At 39.9% G+C, this 18,984-nt stretch overlaps 1 protein-coding gene across 1 annotated transcript in view; it reads right to left on the minus strand.

The window, feature by feature from the left end:
- The window catches only part of LOC122738887 (ubiquinol-cytochrome-c reductase complex assembly factor 1), a 122,985-nt gene extending 117,203 nt beyond the window's left edge, over nucleotides 1–5,782 (minus strand). Inside the window, 1 exon segment of the mRNA XM_043980773.1 lies at nucleotides 5,744–5,782. Coding sequence (XP_043836708.1) covers nucleotides 5,744–5,782 — 39 coding nt within the window.
- Between the last annotated feature and the right edge of the window lie 13,202 nt (nucleotides 5,783–18,984).

An 18,984-nucleotide genomic window follows, 5' to 3' on the forward strand; every position in this document is an offset into this window, starting at 1 on the left:
CAGGCCCTGGAGTCAGGAGAACCTGAGTTCAAATTTGGCCGCAGACACTTAATACTTACTAGCTGTGTGACCCTAGGCAAGTCACTTAACCCCAATTGCCTCACACACACACACACACACACACACACAAAAATAATAGCTTACATTTATATGGCACACTTTAAAGCTTAAAAATGCTTTGTATACATCAGTCTATTTGACCATCATAACAAAATATCATTATTCCCATTTTACAGATGAGAAAAACGTGGCTAAAAGATATTAAGAGGGGGCAGCTAGGTGGCACAGTGGATAGAGCACCGGCCCTGGATTTAGGAGTTCAAATCCGGCCTCAGACACTTAACACTAGCTGTGTGACCCTGGGCAAGTCACTTAACCCCAATTGCCTCACCAAAAAATTAAAAAAAAAAAAAAGATATTAAGAGACATGTCACAAAGCTAATCTGTATCAGAGCCAGGACACAAGACTTTCTCTTAAGACTCCAGATACACTGTTTTTCCCACTATGTTATATAGGCCTTTCTTTAACCAAATTAAAATGCTTATTATAAATCATCTTTTCAAAACTAAAAATAGCCCTAAAGATCAATGAACGTACAACTTCATCAGGATATAAATGAAGAAACTAAGGTTCTGATGGGAATGAACTGCTTATGATCAGATTGTGATAGTGGCAGGACCGGGACTACTTACTAATTCAGTATTCTTTCTACTAAACCAAAGTGCCTCGTTAGGATCTCTATTAAGTCCCTCCCGCCTAACCTATCATCTAACCACACACTTGCTGTGTTCAGTAATCCAGACAAAGCCATCTCCTAGCTGTCTTTCTCCACTCCTGAGCCACTCATCCTCCTTATTAAACACCATTCCCTACCTCCTTCACAGGTCTGCTAAAAATTCATTTCCTTCATAAAAGCTTTGCAGACCCATCCCACTTGGCTCACGGTTTCTCATTTCACTGTTCTTTCCCCTCCACCCTCACCCAATAACTCAGGTTTACACATGTGTTTAGCCTTCTTTGACTAACTTACATGCCTGTGTTCCAGCCCACGTAGAGAAACTGGCTATTTTTTCAGAGTATGTTCTATACCCCTGGGTAGACATATGAGCTGGGTAGTTATGGATGATGGAGTAATGGCTTTGCTGTTGGTCGCAAACTGTCTCTGAGCTGAAATTCACAGCATCTCTAGGTCCTGTCCTGGTGATCTGCATTCAGGTATAGAGTAGCATATTTTCTGTTACCAAGTAGTTGGTAGATGCATCACCAGTCACCAAGGGCAAGATATGTAAAGATAAAGGAGGAGAGGAAATTGTCCTCATAGAAACTATGAGAATAGAACTTTCCCTATTTCCCAAAATACTTTAACTTGTTTATGCAGTTTGGTGTTTTCTGACTCTCAAAGTTAAATTCATCATTCCGTTATTTTGTTATCTTTAAATTAAGTATGTGTCACTGAACTGTCCATATCCTTTGACACCATTGTTTCATACTACTAGGCCTATGCCTCAAAGAAACAGATACATATGTACAAAAATATTTATAGCAGCTCTTTTAGTAGTCGAATTGAAAACTAAGGGGGGTATCCATCAACTGAGGAATGGCTGAACAAAATTGTGGCATATTAATGTAATAGAACACTATTATGCAGGTAAGAAATAACCAAAAGGACAGTTTCAGAGAAACCTGGGAAGAGCTGTATGAACTGATACATAATAATGTGAGCAAAAAAAAATAATTTATATAACAACACTGCCAAAATGAATAATTTTTACTTTAAAACTCTGATTAAATACCAACCACAGTTCTGAGGGAGTATGTTACCCACTTCCAGGCAAAAAGATAAATTTAAGGTACAGAATAAGACATACTATTTTGGGACATGGTCAATGTTTAATTTGTTTTGACTACAAATATGTTACAAGGGTTTTATTTTTCTTTTTTTTCAATGATGGTGGGAAAGAAAAAATAAATACATGTGGATTGAAAATAATTTTTTTAAGTATGTAAAGGAAAAAAATTAGCTTTGTGACAGCTTTGGAAGTAGAAGTACTATAATGGAACTAACCAAACTAGTCTTCAGAATGTCATCTGATCACACTAGTATACGTTAAGTCAAAGTTCAACAAATTTTAGATGACAGGTTACCAGAATACCCCAAAGCTCATTTATCTATCCAGTATCTCAAACAATTATCAATAATAAACTATGAACAAGTAGGTGTGAATTTAAATATTAAATTTCATCCATTAAGATTCATACTGGGGAAAAAATTAACACTGTATAATTATAATGGTCAAACTTCACCATGGAGAAGTTTAAAATATATACCTACCACCCTTCACTGCAAAGGTTGGGGACTATGGGTATACAATATTGAAAATAATATCAGATGCTGTCAATGTATTGGATAAGTTGGCTTTACAAAACTGTCTTTTCTTTCTCTTAAAATATCAGTTGCAAGAAATGTTTTGCTATAGCAGGGCAAGGGATATGTTTTTAAAATGTGATATAACAATAAAAGGCATCAATTATTTAAATATATGCATATATTTATGTATATTTAAAGAATCTTATTGGCTCCATCTCCTCCAAGCAGCAAGAGAAAGAAGTTCTTTGTCAAAGAACCCAAGTGGGACTGTTTTGCTCTGCCTCTTTCTTCAATGCCTGACCCCCTCTTGACCAGAGATCACCAAGCTTCTGCAGGAGGATAAGGAGCTCATCTCTCATAAGCCAAAGCCCATTACAAGCACACCTCTATCTGGATCATTCTTACTCCAAACAACTGACGAACAAGTAAGTATTTATTAAGTGCCTACTGTGTGCCAGACATTGTGCTAGGTGCTGGGATTACAACTACAAAAGTGAGCCTGTCCAGCTTCTCCTTCCCGACCCCTACAACCTGTAGCTACAGCAGTAGGGTCATAGGATTTAGTGATGTCAAGAACTTTAGAGATGATCTGTCAAATGACCTCATTACATAGATGAGGAACTGAAGCCTCGTGATGTAACCATATCAAAGTCACACAGAGAGACAGTAGAGATGGCAGCATCTGAATCCAGGGTACTGTATTCCTTACACTCCACTGCATTGCTTCTCTACCTTCCCCTGAACACACCCCCACTCTAAGTGACCTCTCCAACACTATAAAAACCAGACAATTGATAAAACAGGTTTGGACCATGTGGGCAGTATAATTGAATAAAGCAGAATGATGCCATGGAAAGAGGGCTGGACTGGGAGGTATAAGCCCTGGGTTCTAACGCTGGCTCATCTGTGAGCAGCTCTTTTCTATGGGTCATCCCAGCTCTGAATGTTCTAGGCTTTAAGGCCCATTCTGGTGTTCTATGAATTTGTCTGGCTCTTGGTTTAAGGGCTAGCTCCTAGATAGAAAGCAAATTTATTCAGTACTGCCTTAAATCATTTCTTCCTACGCAAAAGCCTTCTACAACACAATGAAGGAAACCTCACCCTGACGATGAGCATATACAGTTGCAAGGCTGGAGTTACATGGCCTTTTCAGTGTATGTCTTTTCTTCCTAAACACACCTAAGGAGAAGGAAAGAACATGCAAGAACTAAGGCAAATGAGAGGAGTAAGAAAAGGAAAGGTGGCAGCTAGCTAACTAGGAGAGCCTGAAAATACCTGAAAATAAATACAAATGGACTTATTCAACTTAAAAGTGGGAATGAATGAAACTTTTTTGCCAAGCACATGGGTTTTGAGAAACCAGGCATAACTTCTTTATAGTCTCTAAAGCAAAGCTTCTTAAACTGTGGGTCTTGACCCCAGAGGGGGTCGAGTAACTGAATATGGGGGGTCATGAAAAATTTGGCAGTTAATGTTTGATTTTTATATCTATTTTATATACCTATGTACCCAGGGTCTCATAAAAATTTCTTGGGTGAAAAGGGGTCATGAGTGGAAAAAGTTTAAGAAGTCCTGCCCTACAGCACCCAGTACATGTTTAGAAAATATCAATAAGGGGCGGCTAGGTGGCACAGTGGATAAAGCACCGGTCCTGGATTCAGGAGTACCTGAGTTCAAATCTAGCCTCAGACACTTAACACTTACTAGCTGTGTGACCCTGGGCAAGTCACTTAACCCCAATTGCCTCACTTAAAAACAAAAACAAAAACAAAAAAATATATATCAATAAATTTGATGTATAGCAGTACCATCATCCAGTGAAGTGCTTAATGTTTATTGACTGATCATCATTGACTAATCCTCACTGAACTCCTTTTGCATTTCATACTCCGATACACACTAATATAACATTAGGATGAGAAAAGATCTTAGATGCCACCTATAATTTGTCAAATATAATGGCCTTTTTTCTCCTCAATCTTCACACAGCCTTCTGAAATTCTCTACAATATCTGACACTGTTGAATACCTATCCTGAATACTCTCCTCTCCTCTCTAGGCTCCCATGACATTCTTTCCTGGTTCTTCCGTCTATGCTGACATTTTTTTCACAGTCTCTTGCTGTACTAGTTCTTTATCCATGTCACATTCACTGACTAGAGGTATCTCTCACAGTACTACTCTCCTAGACCCTGTTCTCTTGCCTCATTGATCTCATTAGCTCCCATGAGTTCAATCGGCATGGTGATACAGATGATTCCCAGATATAAACAATCTTTCTGTCTGTCTGTCTGTCTGACTCACACACTCACACACTCACACACACACACACACAGAGTGCTCCAGTTCCCACAATGACCCACTAGTTTTTAGACATCTTAACTGGTGTCTATAGGCATCTCAAACACATGTCCAAAAACAGAACTGATTAATCCCCATAACTCTCTCCTCTTATCAACATCCATCTTTATTAGCTGAAGATGTCCCCACCCTCCCAGGCTCATTCCTTACTGCTTACTCCCACTAAGCTCATATATCCAGTCTGATGCCAAATCTTCTTGTTTCTGCCTCACAGTTCCAGGAATTTTCTCTGACTATCCTCCATACCTGGAATGTTCTCCCTCCTCAGCTCTGCCTCCTCATATGCCTGGCTTCCGTCAAGTCCCAACTAAGTCCCACTTCTACAGGAAGCCCTTCCCAATTTCATCGTTAATACTAGAGCCTTCCCTACATTAATATTTCCCATTTATCCTGCATAATAACTTGTGTTATTTGTCAGCTTGTCTTCCCCAGTTAGGATTGTAAGCTCCTTGATGATAGACGGTCTTTGCCTCCTGTTGTACCCTCAGTATAGTACCTGGCACATAGAAGGTGGCTTAATAAGTACTTACTGCCTGGCAGCTTTTCGTCAGTCACAACAGCTAAAGTCCTACTTCAGGTTCCTCATCACCTTTTTTTTCCCTCTCATTACTTTAAACTGGATTACTCCAAGAGCCTTCTAATGGTCTCCCTGGCTTATGTCTCTCTCTGCTCTAATGCATCTTCTACTCATCTGCCCATGATTTTTCTAAAGCTTAGGTCTACCCATGTCACTGCCCTGCTCAATGACCTGAGTGGCTGCTTATTATCTCCATGACAAAATATGAACTCGTATGTTTGGCATTTAAAGATCTTTCGGCTTCTTAACGTTCTTCTCCCCTCCACACATACCAGGGTACAGCTACACTGGCCCATTTGCTGCTGTTCCTTAAACATAACAATCCAACTTCTATCTTTGTGCCTTTACGCTGTCTATCAGCTATGGCTGGACTGCTCTCCCCCATCACCTTGGCCTCTTAGTCCTCCTGGTTTCCTTCAACTGGCTCAGATCTCACCTTCTGCAGGAGTCCTTTCCCAGTCTTCCCAGCTGCCATTGCCTTCCCTCCCTCAGACAATTTTCCATCTATTCTTGTATATATTTTGTATGCACGTGGTGACTGAAATGTTTTCCCATCTGAATGTAAAATATTTGATGTTTTTGTATGTCTTTGTACCCTCAGCACTTAGCATCTGGCTAAGAGTTTAATAAATGCTAGTTGACTGATGACTGACCTTCCATTAAAATCAAGAATCCCCTCTACTAACATAGGATCTTAGACGTAGAACCAGAAGGGACCGCAGAGGCCATTCTATTCCAAATTCTTTATTTTTCAAAATGAGGAAACTGAGTCCAGAAGGTTAAGTGATTTGCCCAAAGTCAAGTTCTTAAGTGACAGTCCAGGATCTTGAAGGCAGGTCCTCTGACTCCAAATCCTGCTCCCTTTTCCAGTTTGGGTGCTTGCATCAGCACCTTTTAATTCTCCTCTTCAACAATGACAACAATGATAGCAGCAGATGACATATAGAATGCTTCAAAGTTTACAAATCATTTTATGCACTTCATAACATTTGATCATCACAACAAACCTATGAAGTATATAATGCTGATATTATTATCCTCATTTCAGATGGGGAACCTGAGGCAAAGTAATTAATGTACTTGCCCAGGTACAGTGCCAATCTAAGTCATTCTTCTAGCTCCCAAGTAAATAGTAGCTACCAGATAAATAGAGATAAGGTGAAAGAAAAAGAGATAAATACTTAAAGAATCTCCTTTGAAATAACCCTAGCAGGATCTTAGGGGAGGGGAGAGGAGGGGAGGAAGGAAACAAGCTCTATAAAATAACAACATAGATACTTTCAGGTCCTTTGTCAATCAACAGCCCAGAAGGCACCAGAGCCAGTACCACAAAAAAACAATTTTCACAATGATCTACAAATTCAAATAGTACAGAACTGTATTCATCCTTTCCTCTTCTCTCTTCTCCCTCATTTTCTTTTTCTCCTCTTCTCCCACTCTTACCCTTCCTTTCCCCCATTATTTTCTTTTAATTAATCCCCCTTATGTTATATCTTAGCCTATTCGGTAAGGCACACTGCTCTTATGATAAAAAAATCATGAAGGAGGCAGTTTCAGAGGAAACCTGAGAAGCTCTTGTATGAACTGATACAGAATGAGTGAGCAAAACACTTATACAATAAAAAATTATTGTAAAGACAAATTTTGAATCTTAAGAATTCTGATCAATGACCAACCATTATTCCAGAGAATACATAATTAATATGCTACCCACTTCCTGAGAGTTGATTAACTGAGGGTACAGGCTGAGATATGTATTTTTTTTGGACATGGCCAATGCTGGAGTTTGTTTTGCTTTACTATTCTAATTTGTTTACAAGGGTTTTTTGTCTTGTAGGGGAGGGTTGGCAAGAAAAGTGGGAGAAAAAAATTATATTTTTGTTCATTGAAAAAAACAAAACAAAAAACCTCTTGGTACTCCAGGCAACTCTAACATGGGTAATATTGGTTGAGAAAGTTTTACAACAGAAGCTCCAAATACTAGTGAAATCATTAGTCTAGTTCCTATCCCTGGCTACCACTTCCCTTTGTGGTCTCCCTGGATTAGAATGTAAACTGCTTGAGGGTTAAGGACTCTTTTGTCTTAGTATCCCCACAGTGCTTAGCACAGTATTTAATGCTTTTTCATGAGGGAGATGTATTTTCCTTGACTATGCATATATGTTTACAAGAGTTTGAGTATTTTTCTTTATTTCAAGGGAGGGTCCAGAAATGAATGATATAATGAAAGAAATCAGTAAAACTGTTTTTAAAGTAATAACTTTAGTTTACCAGTAGACAAAAGAAAACCCCTGAGGTTAACAAACAACACTTTCACTTCCTAAATTAGTAAAATTCTTGCAGTTGTCACTATACATTGGGCAGAGGAAGAAGGTCTACATTTTTAAGTAAGACCCTTTCAATATACAATAAGCAGAGATTACAGTGACCTTCTGGTACATTCCGTTTCATTGTAACTTCTTGAAAGTATGGTAACAATAAGGGTTTCTTTGGGTACTTTAGGGACAAAGGAAGAGAGATGCAATAGCCTATATGCTTAGGAATATGAATAGCTAGATGGAAGATGAATTAAAAAGATCGGTTTGGTTCTAGAGAATGGAACTAGGGATGATAAGGCTGGCAAGTTTTATTAGTCTATTTTGTAGAGTTTTCATATCAGGGAGCGGTTGGCCTAAATGACTTCTGAAGTCCCTTCTAGCTCTAGAATGTTATGATTCAATGAGTTCACCGAAGTATCAATGGAAGTCGTCATGAAGGAAACAGAACTTTAACTGGACTTTGAAAAATGGGTACAATTTGAATAAGCAGAAAGGAAGAACATTACAGGAATAAGCAGTGGGCACAAACAAAATGACAGGAAAGGCATCTTCGGGGAACATTAAGGAAACCAATTGGCTGAAGTGGAAGGTTTTGGACAAGGAAATAACATGATGAAAACAATATTTTTAAAAACTACTCTGGTAGCCTGTGGAGGCTGAAATGGAGTCAGGAGGCAGAAGTGGGAATTAGAAGGCTGTAACAGTCATAGAACACAAATGACTGTGACACTGGTATAATGCTTTAAGCTTTATAAAATTAGGGGCAGTATGATATAATAGAAAAAGCACTGGATTTCATGACCTCACCGTATAACTTTAGATTTCTTGGATCTCATTTACTCAACATTAAATGCCTGCTGTGTGCAAAGAGCATTCTATGCTCAAAGCTAAGGGAAATGCTAGGTTTAGGTTAGAGACTTTGTTCCTACTTCCAGGCAGTCTAATCTTAGAGTTTTTTAGGAAAGAAGCACCATGGCACTTATTTTAGATGTGGTAGTTTTTCAGGAAAGAAACACTCTATCATCCTGTCAGATTAGTTATCCTCCAAGCATTTCCTCATAGATCTTTATCCACCAGAGTAGGTTTTAGAGCCAGGAATACCTGAATTTGAGTCCTGCCTCTGACACAGACTATGTTACCGTGAGCAAGTAACAACTTCTCAGAGCTCTTTTTGCAACTTGGTGGCACAATGGAGTCAGGCTGAATTCAAACACTAGCTGTGTGATCTAACGCAAATCACTTAAGCTCTGCCTCAGTTTATTCATTTGTAAAATGGGAATAATAACACCTACCTCCCAGAATTGTTGTAAGGATAAATGAAGTATTTGTAAAGTGATTTGCATTCCTTAAATAGCTATATAAATGTTAGCTAATAATCATTAGTGTCATTAGACAACTCTCTTAAGCCTATGAATTCTAAAAAAAAGATGCCGACTACACTGGTAGAGGGAGTTTCTTCCTCCAAGAGGTGGGCCAATGAAAGCATAGATCCCACCCTTGTCTCTTTTTCCCCAATTTTGACTTTGTATTACTAGATTTTAAGAATCTGAAGTTGCTAGATAAATATTATTTTCTATAAACACAATATAATAAGAATTCAACCTGGAAAGAAGCTTAGAGATGGACTCATTTAATCCCATTCCCAGAGAAGAGTGGCTTGGCTAAAATCACTCAAGTAGCAAGTAGTAAAGTCATTATTCCAACCCAAACTCTCTGCCTCCAAATCCATTGCATGTTCCACTGTCTCACAATATCTTCCAAAATACAGGGTTCTAGTTCATGTGAGATCTTTCCACTACTCTAGTCTAAGTTCATTAAAATCGTTTTCATAAACAGAGGGTGGAGAAAATGGTTACTCCTAGATTTCTACCACTTACCAGCTTTATGATTTAGGATTTAGACCTGGAAAGAACCTTAGAGAGGGACCATCGAATCCAATCTCCCCTTTTATTTCTCAATAGATGAATGAACTGAGGCCCAAGAGTGGTGAAGCAACCTGCTTCAAGGTCACACAAGGACTGAGTTAGTAAATAGCAGGGCTGTGCCTCAGTTTCCTCTTTTGTAAAAAGAGGAAATGGGCCTCGATAGGTTTCTAAGGTCCCTCTCAGTTCTATGACTTATGTCCAAACCTCACCCCGAGGTAACACAGCTGCAGCTAGTAGGATGAACGCCCAACGTAGCTAAAGTCCCTCCGAGGGGACGCCAGTCTTTCTCCTCCTGAGAAACCCACATCTGAAGGTCAAAGCCCAGTCGGGGGAGGCTGATCTACAGAGTTCGCCTCAGTTTCCCCAACCCAGACCCTGTCACCTGCTCCTGCCCCGCACTCCCAGAATCCCCTCCGGCGGCCACAGCTTCCCTCCTCTGCCCCTGCACAAATGGATGCCCCTGCCCTTAAGTCCAGGGCCAGCCAAGGGAAAACGGAAAGTCATTCCATCACTCACAAGGACTCGCCACAACAGCGCCATGTTCCTCAACAAACATTTCCGGGTAGAAGGGTGAGTTTCCGGAGGTCTTTGCGGCTGGGGGAAGCTTCTCTAGGGCAAGAGACGGGCAACGGCGGCGCAAGCGCAGAGCAGCCCGTAGGTGCGCGTGCGAGCGCGCGTCTCCAAAGCCCCCCCCCCCCCCCCCGCAGTTTGCGTCACAACGGCACACCCCCGCGAGTTGCCTTAGATTACTTGCCCCCTGCTTCCATAACTTTCTCTCTTGGACCACTCCCCTGTCCTCGATGTCCTTACGTGTGCTCTCAGGGGCCCCTAACCACCCCCACCGCGGTCCGTTCTCCTCAGAGGCTCGTCCCTCCCGCTACACACATACAGGCACACAAACCCCCACGAATATTGCCATATTATCCCTACGGCCACCCTTCTCCTTTCTTAGACCCCCCCCCTCACAGCCTTATCTAATAGACCGTTGAACCTCCCCCCAGCAGACCCCTTCACAGCTTCTCCTCGCAGACCCCGGTACCTTCCCCGCAAAATGCCTCATAGCCTTCCCTCCCAGTGTGACACACACACACACACACACACACACACACACACACACACACACACACACACACGCATAAGCCATTCCTCCCTCAGCCTCCCCTTCCCGCCAACATTTCCTATAAACCACCCGACCCACCTCCTCTTAGATACCCTCCAGAGCCTCCCTTCCCTTCTTAGAGCCCCTTCCTTCATAGACTTCCTCTCCCCTCACAAACCTTGAATAGACCACTCCCCCCTCCTCATAAACTGCACCCCCTTCACCCCGTCAGCCCTCTTCCCCTTAGATTCTCTCCCTTCCCTTCACGGGTCTTTCCGTGATAGAGGAAGTTCCCAGGACGGCAAATTCCTCTCCCCAGGAAAATCGGCAACTGTTCTATAATTTCTAATGTTGGAGAGTTGCGTAAGTCATTGAGAGTTTAAGTGACTTGACCAAGGTCACATATTGCAGGTTTGTGTCAGGTCTTCCTAAATGTGAGGCCAGCTCTTTATCCACTATACCATTTTGCTTCTCAACTTTCAGAATTGTTGGATCCGACTCTTCGTGTCCCCATTTGGGGTTTTCTCGGCAAAGATACCTGAGTGGTTTCTGAGAGTAGATGCTTAATGTTGAATTGAATCTCGGGATTCAAAAGACTTTCTTCAGATGTGCTAATGTACTAAAGAACAAACTCAGAAGAGAACCTAGTTATAAGATCCTAGATTTAGAACTGGAAGAGGGGCAGCTAGGTGGCTCAGTGGATAAAGCACCGGCCCTGGATTCAGGAGCACCTCAGTTCAAAACCGGTCCACGACACTTGACACTAGTTGTGTGACCCTGGGCAAGTCACTTAACCCCAATAGCCTCACCAAAAAAAAAATTGTTACATTATTTAAAAAAAAAACTGGAAGAGACTTTAGAGATCCTAATTGACCATCTTTAAAAGCTCTCATCTTCATACCTCTCCATCCTTCCCCCCCAGCCCCAGACGATTTCCACCCTTGACCAACCCCAGAAAAAATCCTCCAAGATTGCTCCCTCATAGTTCCTGGCCCCAGAATTTTGGACTCTGTCGCCATCCTAAGTGTTTTTCACCTTTGCCAATTGGTACTTTAAAGATGATACTCCAGTACCACTCCCTTCTCTCTAAATCCTTCCTTTATACACCAGCTAGAAGCCATCATTCCCTCGGCTTGCTCTCATAATATGATTCCAATAGGTTGTCCCCATAGTTATGCCTTCTCTTTCAAGTTTCTACTGGTTTCATCTTCATTGTCTATAAATATGCCCATGTCTTTCCTATACTTAAAAAAAAAAATCCTTTCTTGACAATACTGTCTCCTCAAGCTATTGTCTATAATTCTCCCTTTCAGAGCCGCCCCCCCCAAAAAATTGTCTACCAGGGCAGCTAGGTGGCACAGTAGATAAAGCACTGGCCCTGGATTCAGGAGGACCTGAGTTCAAATCCGGCCTCAGACACTTACTAGCTGTGTGACCCTGGGCAAGTCACTTAACCCCAATTGCCTCACCAAAGGAAAAAAAAAAAAGAAAGAAAGAAAAAAAGAAAAAAACTGTCTACCATTGTTGCCTTCATTTCATCTCTTTTCACTTCTTAACTTCTCAGATTCTGCTTTCCAACATTGTCACTCAGGTGAAACTCTCCAAAATAACCAATCTCTTAACTGCCAAATCTGTTGATCTTTCTTCATTGTTCAGCCTTCTTGATCTCCCTGCAACATTTGACATTATTGATCACCCTGACACTTTTCTTTTTTGGTTCTATTAATATCTGTCAACCACTTTGGTTTCTTTCTTTTTTCTTCTTCTTCTTCTTTTTGGTGGGCAATGAGGGTTAAGTGAATTGCCCAGGGTCACACAGCTAGTAAGTGTCAAGTGTCTGAGGTCACATTTGAACTCAGGTCCTCCTGAATCCAGAGCTGGTGCTCTAATCCACTGTGCCACCTAGCTGCCCCTATAGCCTTTTTTTTTTTTCCACTTTGGTTTCTTTTGCTGGATAATCATCCATATCTGTGCTCCCTATGCATCTCGAACTCAATATTTCCAAAACAATTCATTATCTTGCTTACAAAATCCAACCCTTTTTCAAACTTCACTATTTCTACCAAGTGCAACACTATCCTGTCATTCATTCAAGGGCCCGGTCTTAGAGTCATCCTCATCTCCTCACATCTACCTCTTAGAATCCCTAGTTTCCTTCAAAGCTCAGTTCAGACACCACCATCTACATGATGCCTTTCTAGACACCCCCCCTCAATATTATTGATTCCCCCTAAAAATTACCTTGTTTATTTTTATATGCTTTACATGTATATATCTTGCCTCACCAATTGGAATATAAGGGCAGTACTTGGCACATGATATAAATCTAAAAAAGTGTTTCTTGATTGGTTAGGACTGATAGTACATCTTATGTATTCATTGCTTTATAATTTATAAAGCATTCTATAAGTGAGTTATATTTTAACGGATCCATGTGATCTCACTGATAGGGATATTTCCCTAAGTTGTATCTCAACCTCATATTATTACATTATTCATACTATATCTTGTATAATTCTTCATAGGTCAGTCAATAAGCATTTATTAAGCACCTACTATGTGCAAAGCACTGTGCTAAACTGGAAATACAAAGAAAGACAAAAGACAATCCCTGTTGTTAAGCTTACAATCTAATGGGGTAGACAACATGCAAATAACTATGTATGCAAATAAACTATGTATAAACCATATTCAGAATAAATAGGAAATAACTGAGGAAAGATATTATTAGTAACATTTTCATGTAGAAGGCAGGATACTTGAAAGAAATCAAGTAAGGTTCCTAGAAATGGAAGAGATGAGGAGCGAGAGCATTTCATGCATGGGGGACAACCAATGAAAATGCCTGGAGTTGGGAGATGGAGTGTCATGTGCAAGGAACAGCAAAGAGGCCAGTAACATTGGATCAGAGTATGTGGAAGTAGGGAGTATAAGATGTAAGAAGACTGGAAAAGAGGGGCAAATTTTGAAGGGCTTTAAATGCCAAACAGAATTTTATATTTATATTTGATCCTAGAGATGATAGGGAACCCATGGAGTTGATTGATAGGGGAATGACTTGGTCAGATATGAGCTTTAGAAAAACTACTTTGACAGCTGAGTGAAAGATGGATTATAGTGGGGAGAGACTTATGGCAGACATACCAGCCAGAAGGCTATTGCAATAGCCCAGGCATGATGTGATAAAGAATTGTACCAGGGTGGTGGCAGGATTATTTTAATTTAATATTTTATTTTTCCCAATTATATGTAAGACCAATTTTAACATTTTTTTCAAATTTTTAGTTCCAAATTTTCTTCCTCTCCTGCTCTCCCCATTGAGAACGAAAGTAATTTGACATAGGCTATACATGTGTAGTCATGCAGAATATATATCCATGTAAAAAAGGAAGAAAGGAATAAGGAAGGAGGGAGGGAGGGAGGCAGGAAGGGAGAAAGGAAGGAAGGAAGGAAGGAAGGAAGGAAGAAAGAAAGAAAGAAAGAAAGAAAGAAAGAAAGAAAGAAAGAAAGAAAGAAAGAAAGAAAGAAAGAAAGAAAGAAAGAAAGGAAAGAAAGAAAGAAAGAAAGAAAGAAAGAAAGAAAGAAAGAAAGAAAGAGAGAAAGAAAGAAAGAATGAATGAATGAATGAATGAATGAATGAATGAATGAATGAATGAATGAATTCGGGCTCCACCCATTCTTTCTCTCAAGATGGACAACACCTTTCATCATAAGTCCTTCACAACTGTCTTGGATCATTGTATTGCTGAGAGTAGCTAAGTTATTTGCAGTATGTCATCATATAATATTGCTGTTACTACATTCAGTGTTCTCCTGGTTCTGGTCATTTCACTTTGCATCAGTTCGTGTAAGTTTTTCCAGGTTTTTCTGAGAGCATCCTGCTCTTCATTTCTTGTAGCATAATAATATTCCATCACATCATATACAATTTGTTCAGTCATTACCCAATTGATGGACATCCCCTCATCCTCTCAATTTCCAAATCTTTGCCACCACAAAAAAAAAGAGCTGCTATAAATATTTTTGTACATGTAGTTCCTTTTCATTTTTTTATCTCTTTGGGATACGAACCTAGTGGTTGGTCAAAGTGTATGCATGATTTTATAGCCCTTTGGGCATAGTTTCAAATTGCTTTCCAGAATGGTTGAATCAGTATACAACTTCAACAGTGCATTAGTGTTTTAATTTTTCCACATCCCCTCCAACATTTGTCATTTTCTTTTTCTGTCATATTAGATAATCTGATAGGTATGTAATGGTAGCTCAGAGTTGTTTTAATCTTCATTTCTCTAATCAATAGTGATTTGGCGGGGAATAGTGATTTGAAGCATTTTTTTCATGTAACTATAGATAGCTTTGATTACTTTGTCTGAAAACTGCCTATTCATATCTTTGACCATTTATCCATTAAGGAATGGATCTTATTTCTATAAATTTGACTCAGTTCTCTATATATTTGAGAAATTAGGTCTTTATCAGAGAAACTTACTGTAAAAATTTTTTTTCACAATAGTGACTACCAACTTTGTATTTTCCTCCATTCTATTTTGCCCATTTATCCTACTCTCTCCTTTCACCCTGTCCCTTCTCAAAAGTGTTTTGCTTCTGATTTTTACCATCCCCAATATGCCTTCCCTTCTATCAGCCCTTTCACCTTCTCTTATCCCATTCTCCTCCTATATGGTAAGATAGATTTCTACACCCAGTTGAGTGTGTATGTTATTCCATCTTTGAGCCAATTCTGATGAGAATAAGGTTCATGTGCTCCCTACCCTTTCCCCCATCTTCCCCTCCACTACAAAATCTCTTTGGGGCCTCTTTTATGTTAGATAATCCACTCCATTCTACTTCTCCATTTCCCTTTCTCCCAGTATATTCCTCTATCATACCCCTTAATTTTATTTTTTTTTGCTTATCATCCCATCATATTAAACACACCTCTGCTTTCTGTCTTTGTATATTCCTAACTGTCCTAATATTGAGAAAGTTTTTATGAGTTATAAGTATCATTTTCCCCTGTATGAATATAAACAGGATATTGAATCCCTTATGATTTCTGTTTCCCTTTCATGCTTCTTTTGAGTCTTGTATTTGAAAGTCACTTTTTCTATTCAGCTCTCATCTTTTCATCAGGAATGCTTGAAAGTCTTCTATTTCATTGAATATCTATTTTTTTCTCCTGAAGGATTATACTCAGTTTTGCTGGGTAGGTGATTCTTGGTTGTAATCCTAGCTCTTTTGCCCTCTGGAATATCTTATTCCAGGCCCTTCAATCCTTTAACATAGAAACTGATAAATCTTGTATTATCCTGACTATGAATCCATGATATTAATTGATTCTTTTTAGCTACTTGCAATATTTTCTCCTTCACCTGGGAGCTCTGGAATTTGGACATAATATTCCTGGAAATTTTATTTGAGGATCTCTTTCAGGAGGTAATTGGTAGATTCTTTCAATTTCTAATTTAACCCTCCAGTTCTAGAATATCAGGGCAGTTTCCCATAATTCCTTAAAAGATAATGTCTAGGGGGCAGCTAGGTGGCACAGTGGATAAAGCACCAGCCCTGGATTCAGGAGGACCTGAGTTCAAATCCGGCCTCAAACGCTTGACACTTACTAGCTGTGTGACCCTGGGCAAGTCACTTAACCCTCATTGCCCCACAAAAAAAGAAAATAATAATAATAATAATAATAATGTCTAGGCTCTTTTTTTGATCATGGCTTTCAAGTAGTTCAGTCATTCTTAAATTATCTCTCCTCAATCTATTTTCCAGGTGAGTTGTTTTTCCAATGACATATTTCACATTTTTTCATTCTTTTGATTTTGTTTTATTGTTTCTTGATGTCTCATAAAGTGATTAGCATCTACTTGCCAAATTCTGATTTTAAGGAATTATTTTCCTTCAGTGATTTGTACCTCCTTTTCCATTTGGCTAATTCTACTTTTCAAGGCATTCTTCTCTTCATTGGATTTTCATTCCTCTTATACCATTTGCCTATTCTGTTTTTTAAGGTGTTGATTTTTTTCAGTATTTTTTTGTGACTTTACCAAGCTGTTGACTCTTTTTCATTATTTTTTTATATCACTCTCATTTCTCTTCCCAAGTTTTACTCTACCTCCCTTACTTGATTTGCCAGCCTATTTCTTGACTTTTAACTCCATACTAAAGTGGGGCTCTGCTTCCAGAGTAGAGAGAGCACTGTAACAAGCTTCAGGGTTTTTGTACAGCTGTTTTCAGAGCTAACATTGGGGATCTGTAAGTTTTCAGTTCTTCCAAGGTGATATGAAGAGAAATGTGTTTACTATTTTCCTATACTGTGCACTGGCCTGTGAGTGACCATAAGTATGCTTTTCTACCTTGTCACTGTGACCAGGATGCCAATTCCCTTGCTGCTGAAAGCTGTGGTGTGCTTGCTAGTGCTTCTCCTTGCCCTGGGACTGAGACCCAGGACTATTACTCAGATCTAAGTAAGGGCAATACAACAGAGTCCTGCCACCAGGGTCAGCAAAGGGACCCCTGTAATCTCCTTATGACCGGTTGTCTGACCCCCTTATTATCTATGGGCTGAGAGGTTCAGAAATCACCACTGCAACCATTGATTCAGTCACCCCCAAGGCATGCTCCTTGTTTGCTGGGGCCCAGTCTGTACTGTTCTGTGCTCTATTCTCACGCTGATGCAACGGACCTTTCTGCCAACCTTCTAAGTTGTCTTGGACTGAAAAATTGTTTCACTCTCTCCTTTTGCGGATTCTACTGCTTAGAATTTGTTGTGAGGCATTATGTGAAGTATTTGGAGGAGTTTTGGGAAGAGCTCAGGTGAGTCCCTGCCTTTTCTGTGCCATCTTGGCTCTACCTCCATGTGACAGGATCAGAGAAGAGAGGGATCATAGATGAGAGATGTCACAAAGGTAAAAATCAACAGAACTTGATAACAGACTGGATATGGGTGGTGAGAGATCATGAATAATCAAGGCTCACACATCTAGATTTCAAAGCCTGGGAACTGAGAGATGGTGGGTGCCCTTTACAGTAACAGAGAAGTTTGGAAGGAAGGAGATTCTGGGGAAAGATAATGAATTCAGCTTTAGATATTGTAGGGAGTAAAATTAAATGCATTTGCCTTATTTCTATCCCGAGTTTAGGGAAAATTAGCTGGGGTTTCTAAGATATTTGCTATTTATAAATTAGAAGCTTTAGCACCAGTTTTGAGGCATTAAGAATTTAATTAAAGAATATTAGATTTAGTAAAGAGAGATAGCACATGGCTCAGAAAGTTCAGAAAGCTTAGGCTAGGATAGAGGAAGAGAGAGAAAAAGTCATCGCCAAACTCATCAAAAAAGGAAAGTCCCCTATGCCTCTGTGAGAGGAAGCTTCCTGTGACCCAGCTAAGAGGCGTCCCTAAACACTGCTTCAAGCTAATTGGCCAGCATCACCCAAACCATTGGTTCACTGTACTTGAGGGCAGTCCATAAGCAGACTGTGCCAAGGTCAGAGCTCAAAGAACATACCCTCTGAGGGTCAGGCCCTCAGGTACACATGGTTTCAACCAAGTCAACTTCAAGTGAGTTAATCAACAAAGTCAATCCAATCAATCTCTTTTTTTTTGGGGGGGGTACAATTGGGGGTTAAGGACGTGCCCAGGGTCACACAGCTTGTAAGTGTCAAGTGTCTGAGGCCAGATTGAACTCAGGTCCTCCTGAATCCAGGGCCAGTGCTTTATCCACTGCGCCACCTAGCTGCCCCCAATCAATCTCAATATATCCTCTCAAGCGGGGGCCTCCTTGTCCCAAAACCCACTATTTTCTCACAATATGTTGAGTTAAAGATGTCTATAGGCTGGGGGGCCTGCAGAGAGGTCAGAGCAAATGAAGATTGAGACAAGGCCATTGGATTGAGCAATTAAGGAGATCATTAATAACTTTGGAAGGGAGGGGTTGGGTGGAGTGATTGAGGTCAGAAAGCAGATTGTAGAGAGTTGAAAAGAGAGTATTAAAAGCACTTTACTTTTTCCCAGAGTGAATCCAACTCACTCCTCTTCTTATTCACATCTAAACCTAGTTTTCTAGCTATAGTATCTTTCTAATATAAATATATGTATATACATATAGGTATATATGTGTATGTATATATAGGTGTGTATGTATACATATTGATGTACCAGCTCAATGAATGAATGGATGAAGCATTTATTAAGTGTTTACCATATGACAAGCACTGTGCTAAGTGCTGAAAATACAATTAGAAAAGCAAGACAATCCCTCAAATGGGAGAGACAACACATATGGAAGGTTTCAGATGCACACCCTTATAGTATAGCAGCAAAGCAAACGTA

Source organism: Dromiciops gliroides, chromosome 2, assembly GCF_019393635.1.
Source record: "Dromiciops gliroides isolate mDroGli1 chromosome 2, mDroGli1.pri, whole genome shotgun sequence".
In the NCBI taxonomy this organism is placed as follows: Eukaryota; Metazoa; Chordata; class Mammalia; order Microbiotheria; family Microbiotheriidae; genus Dromiciops; species Dromiciops gliroides.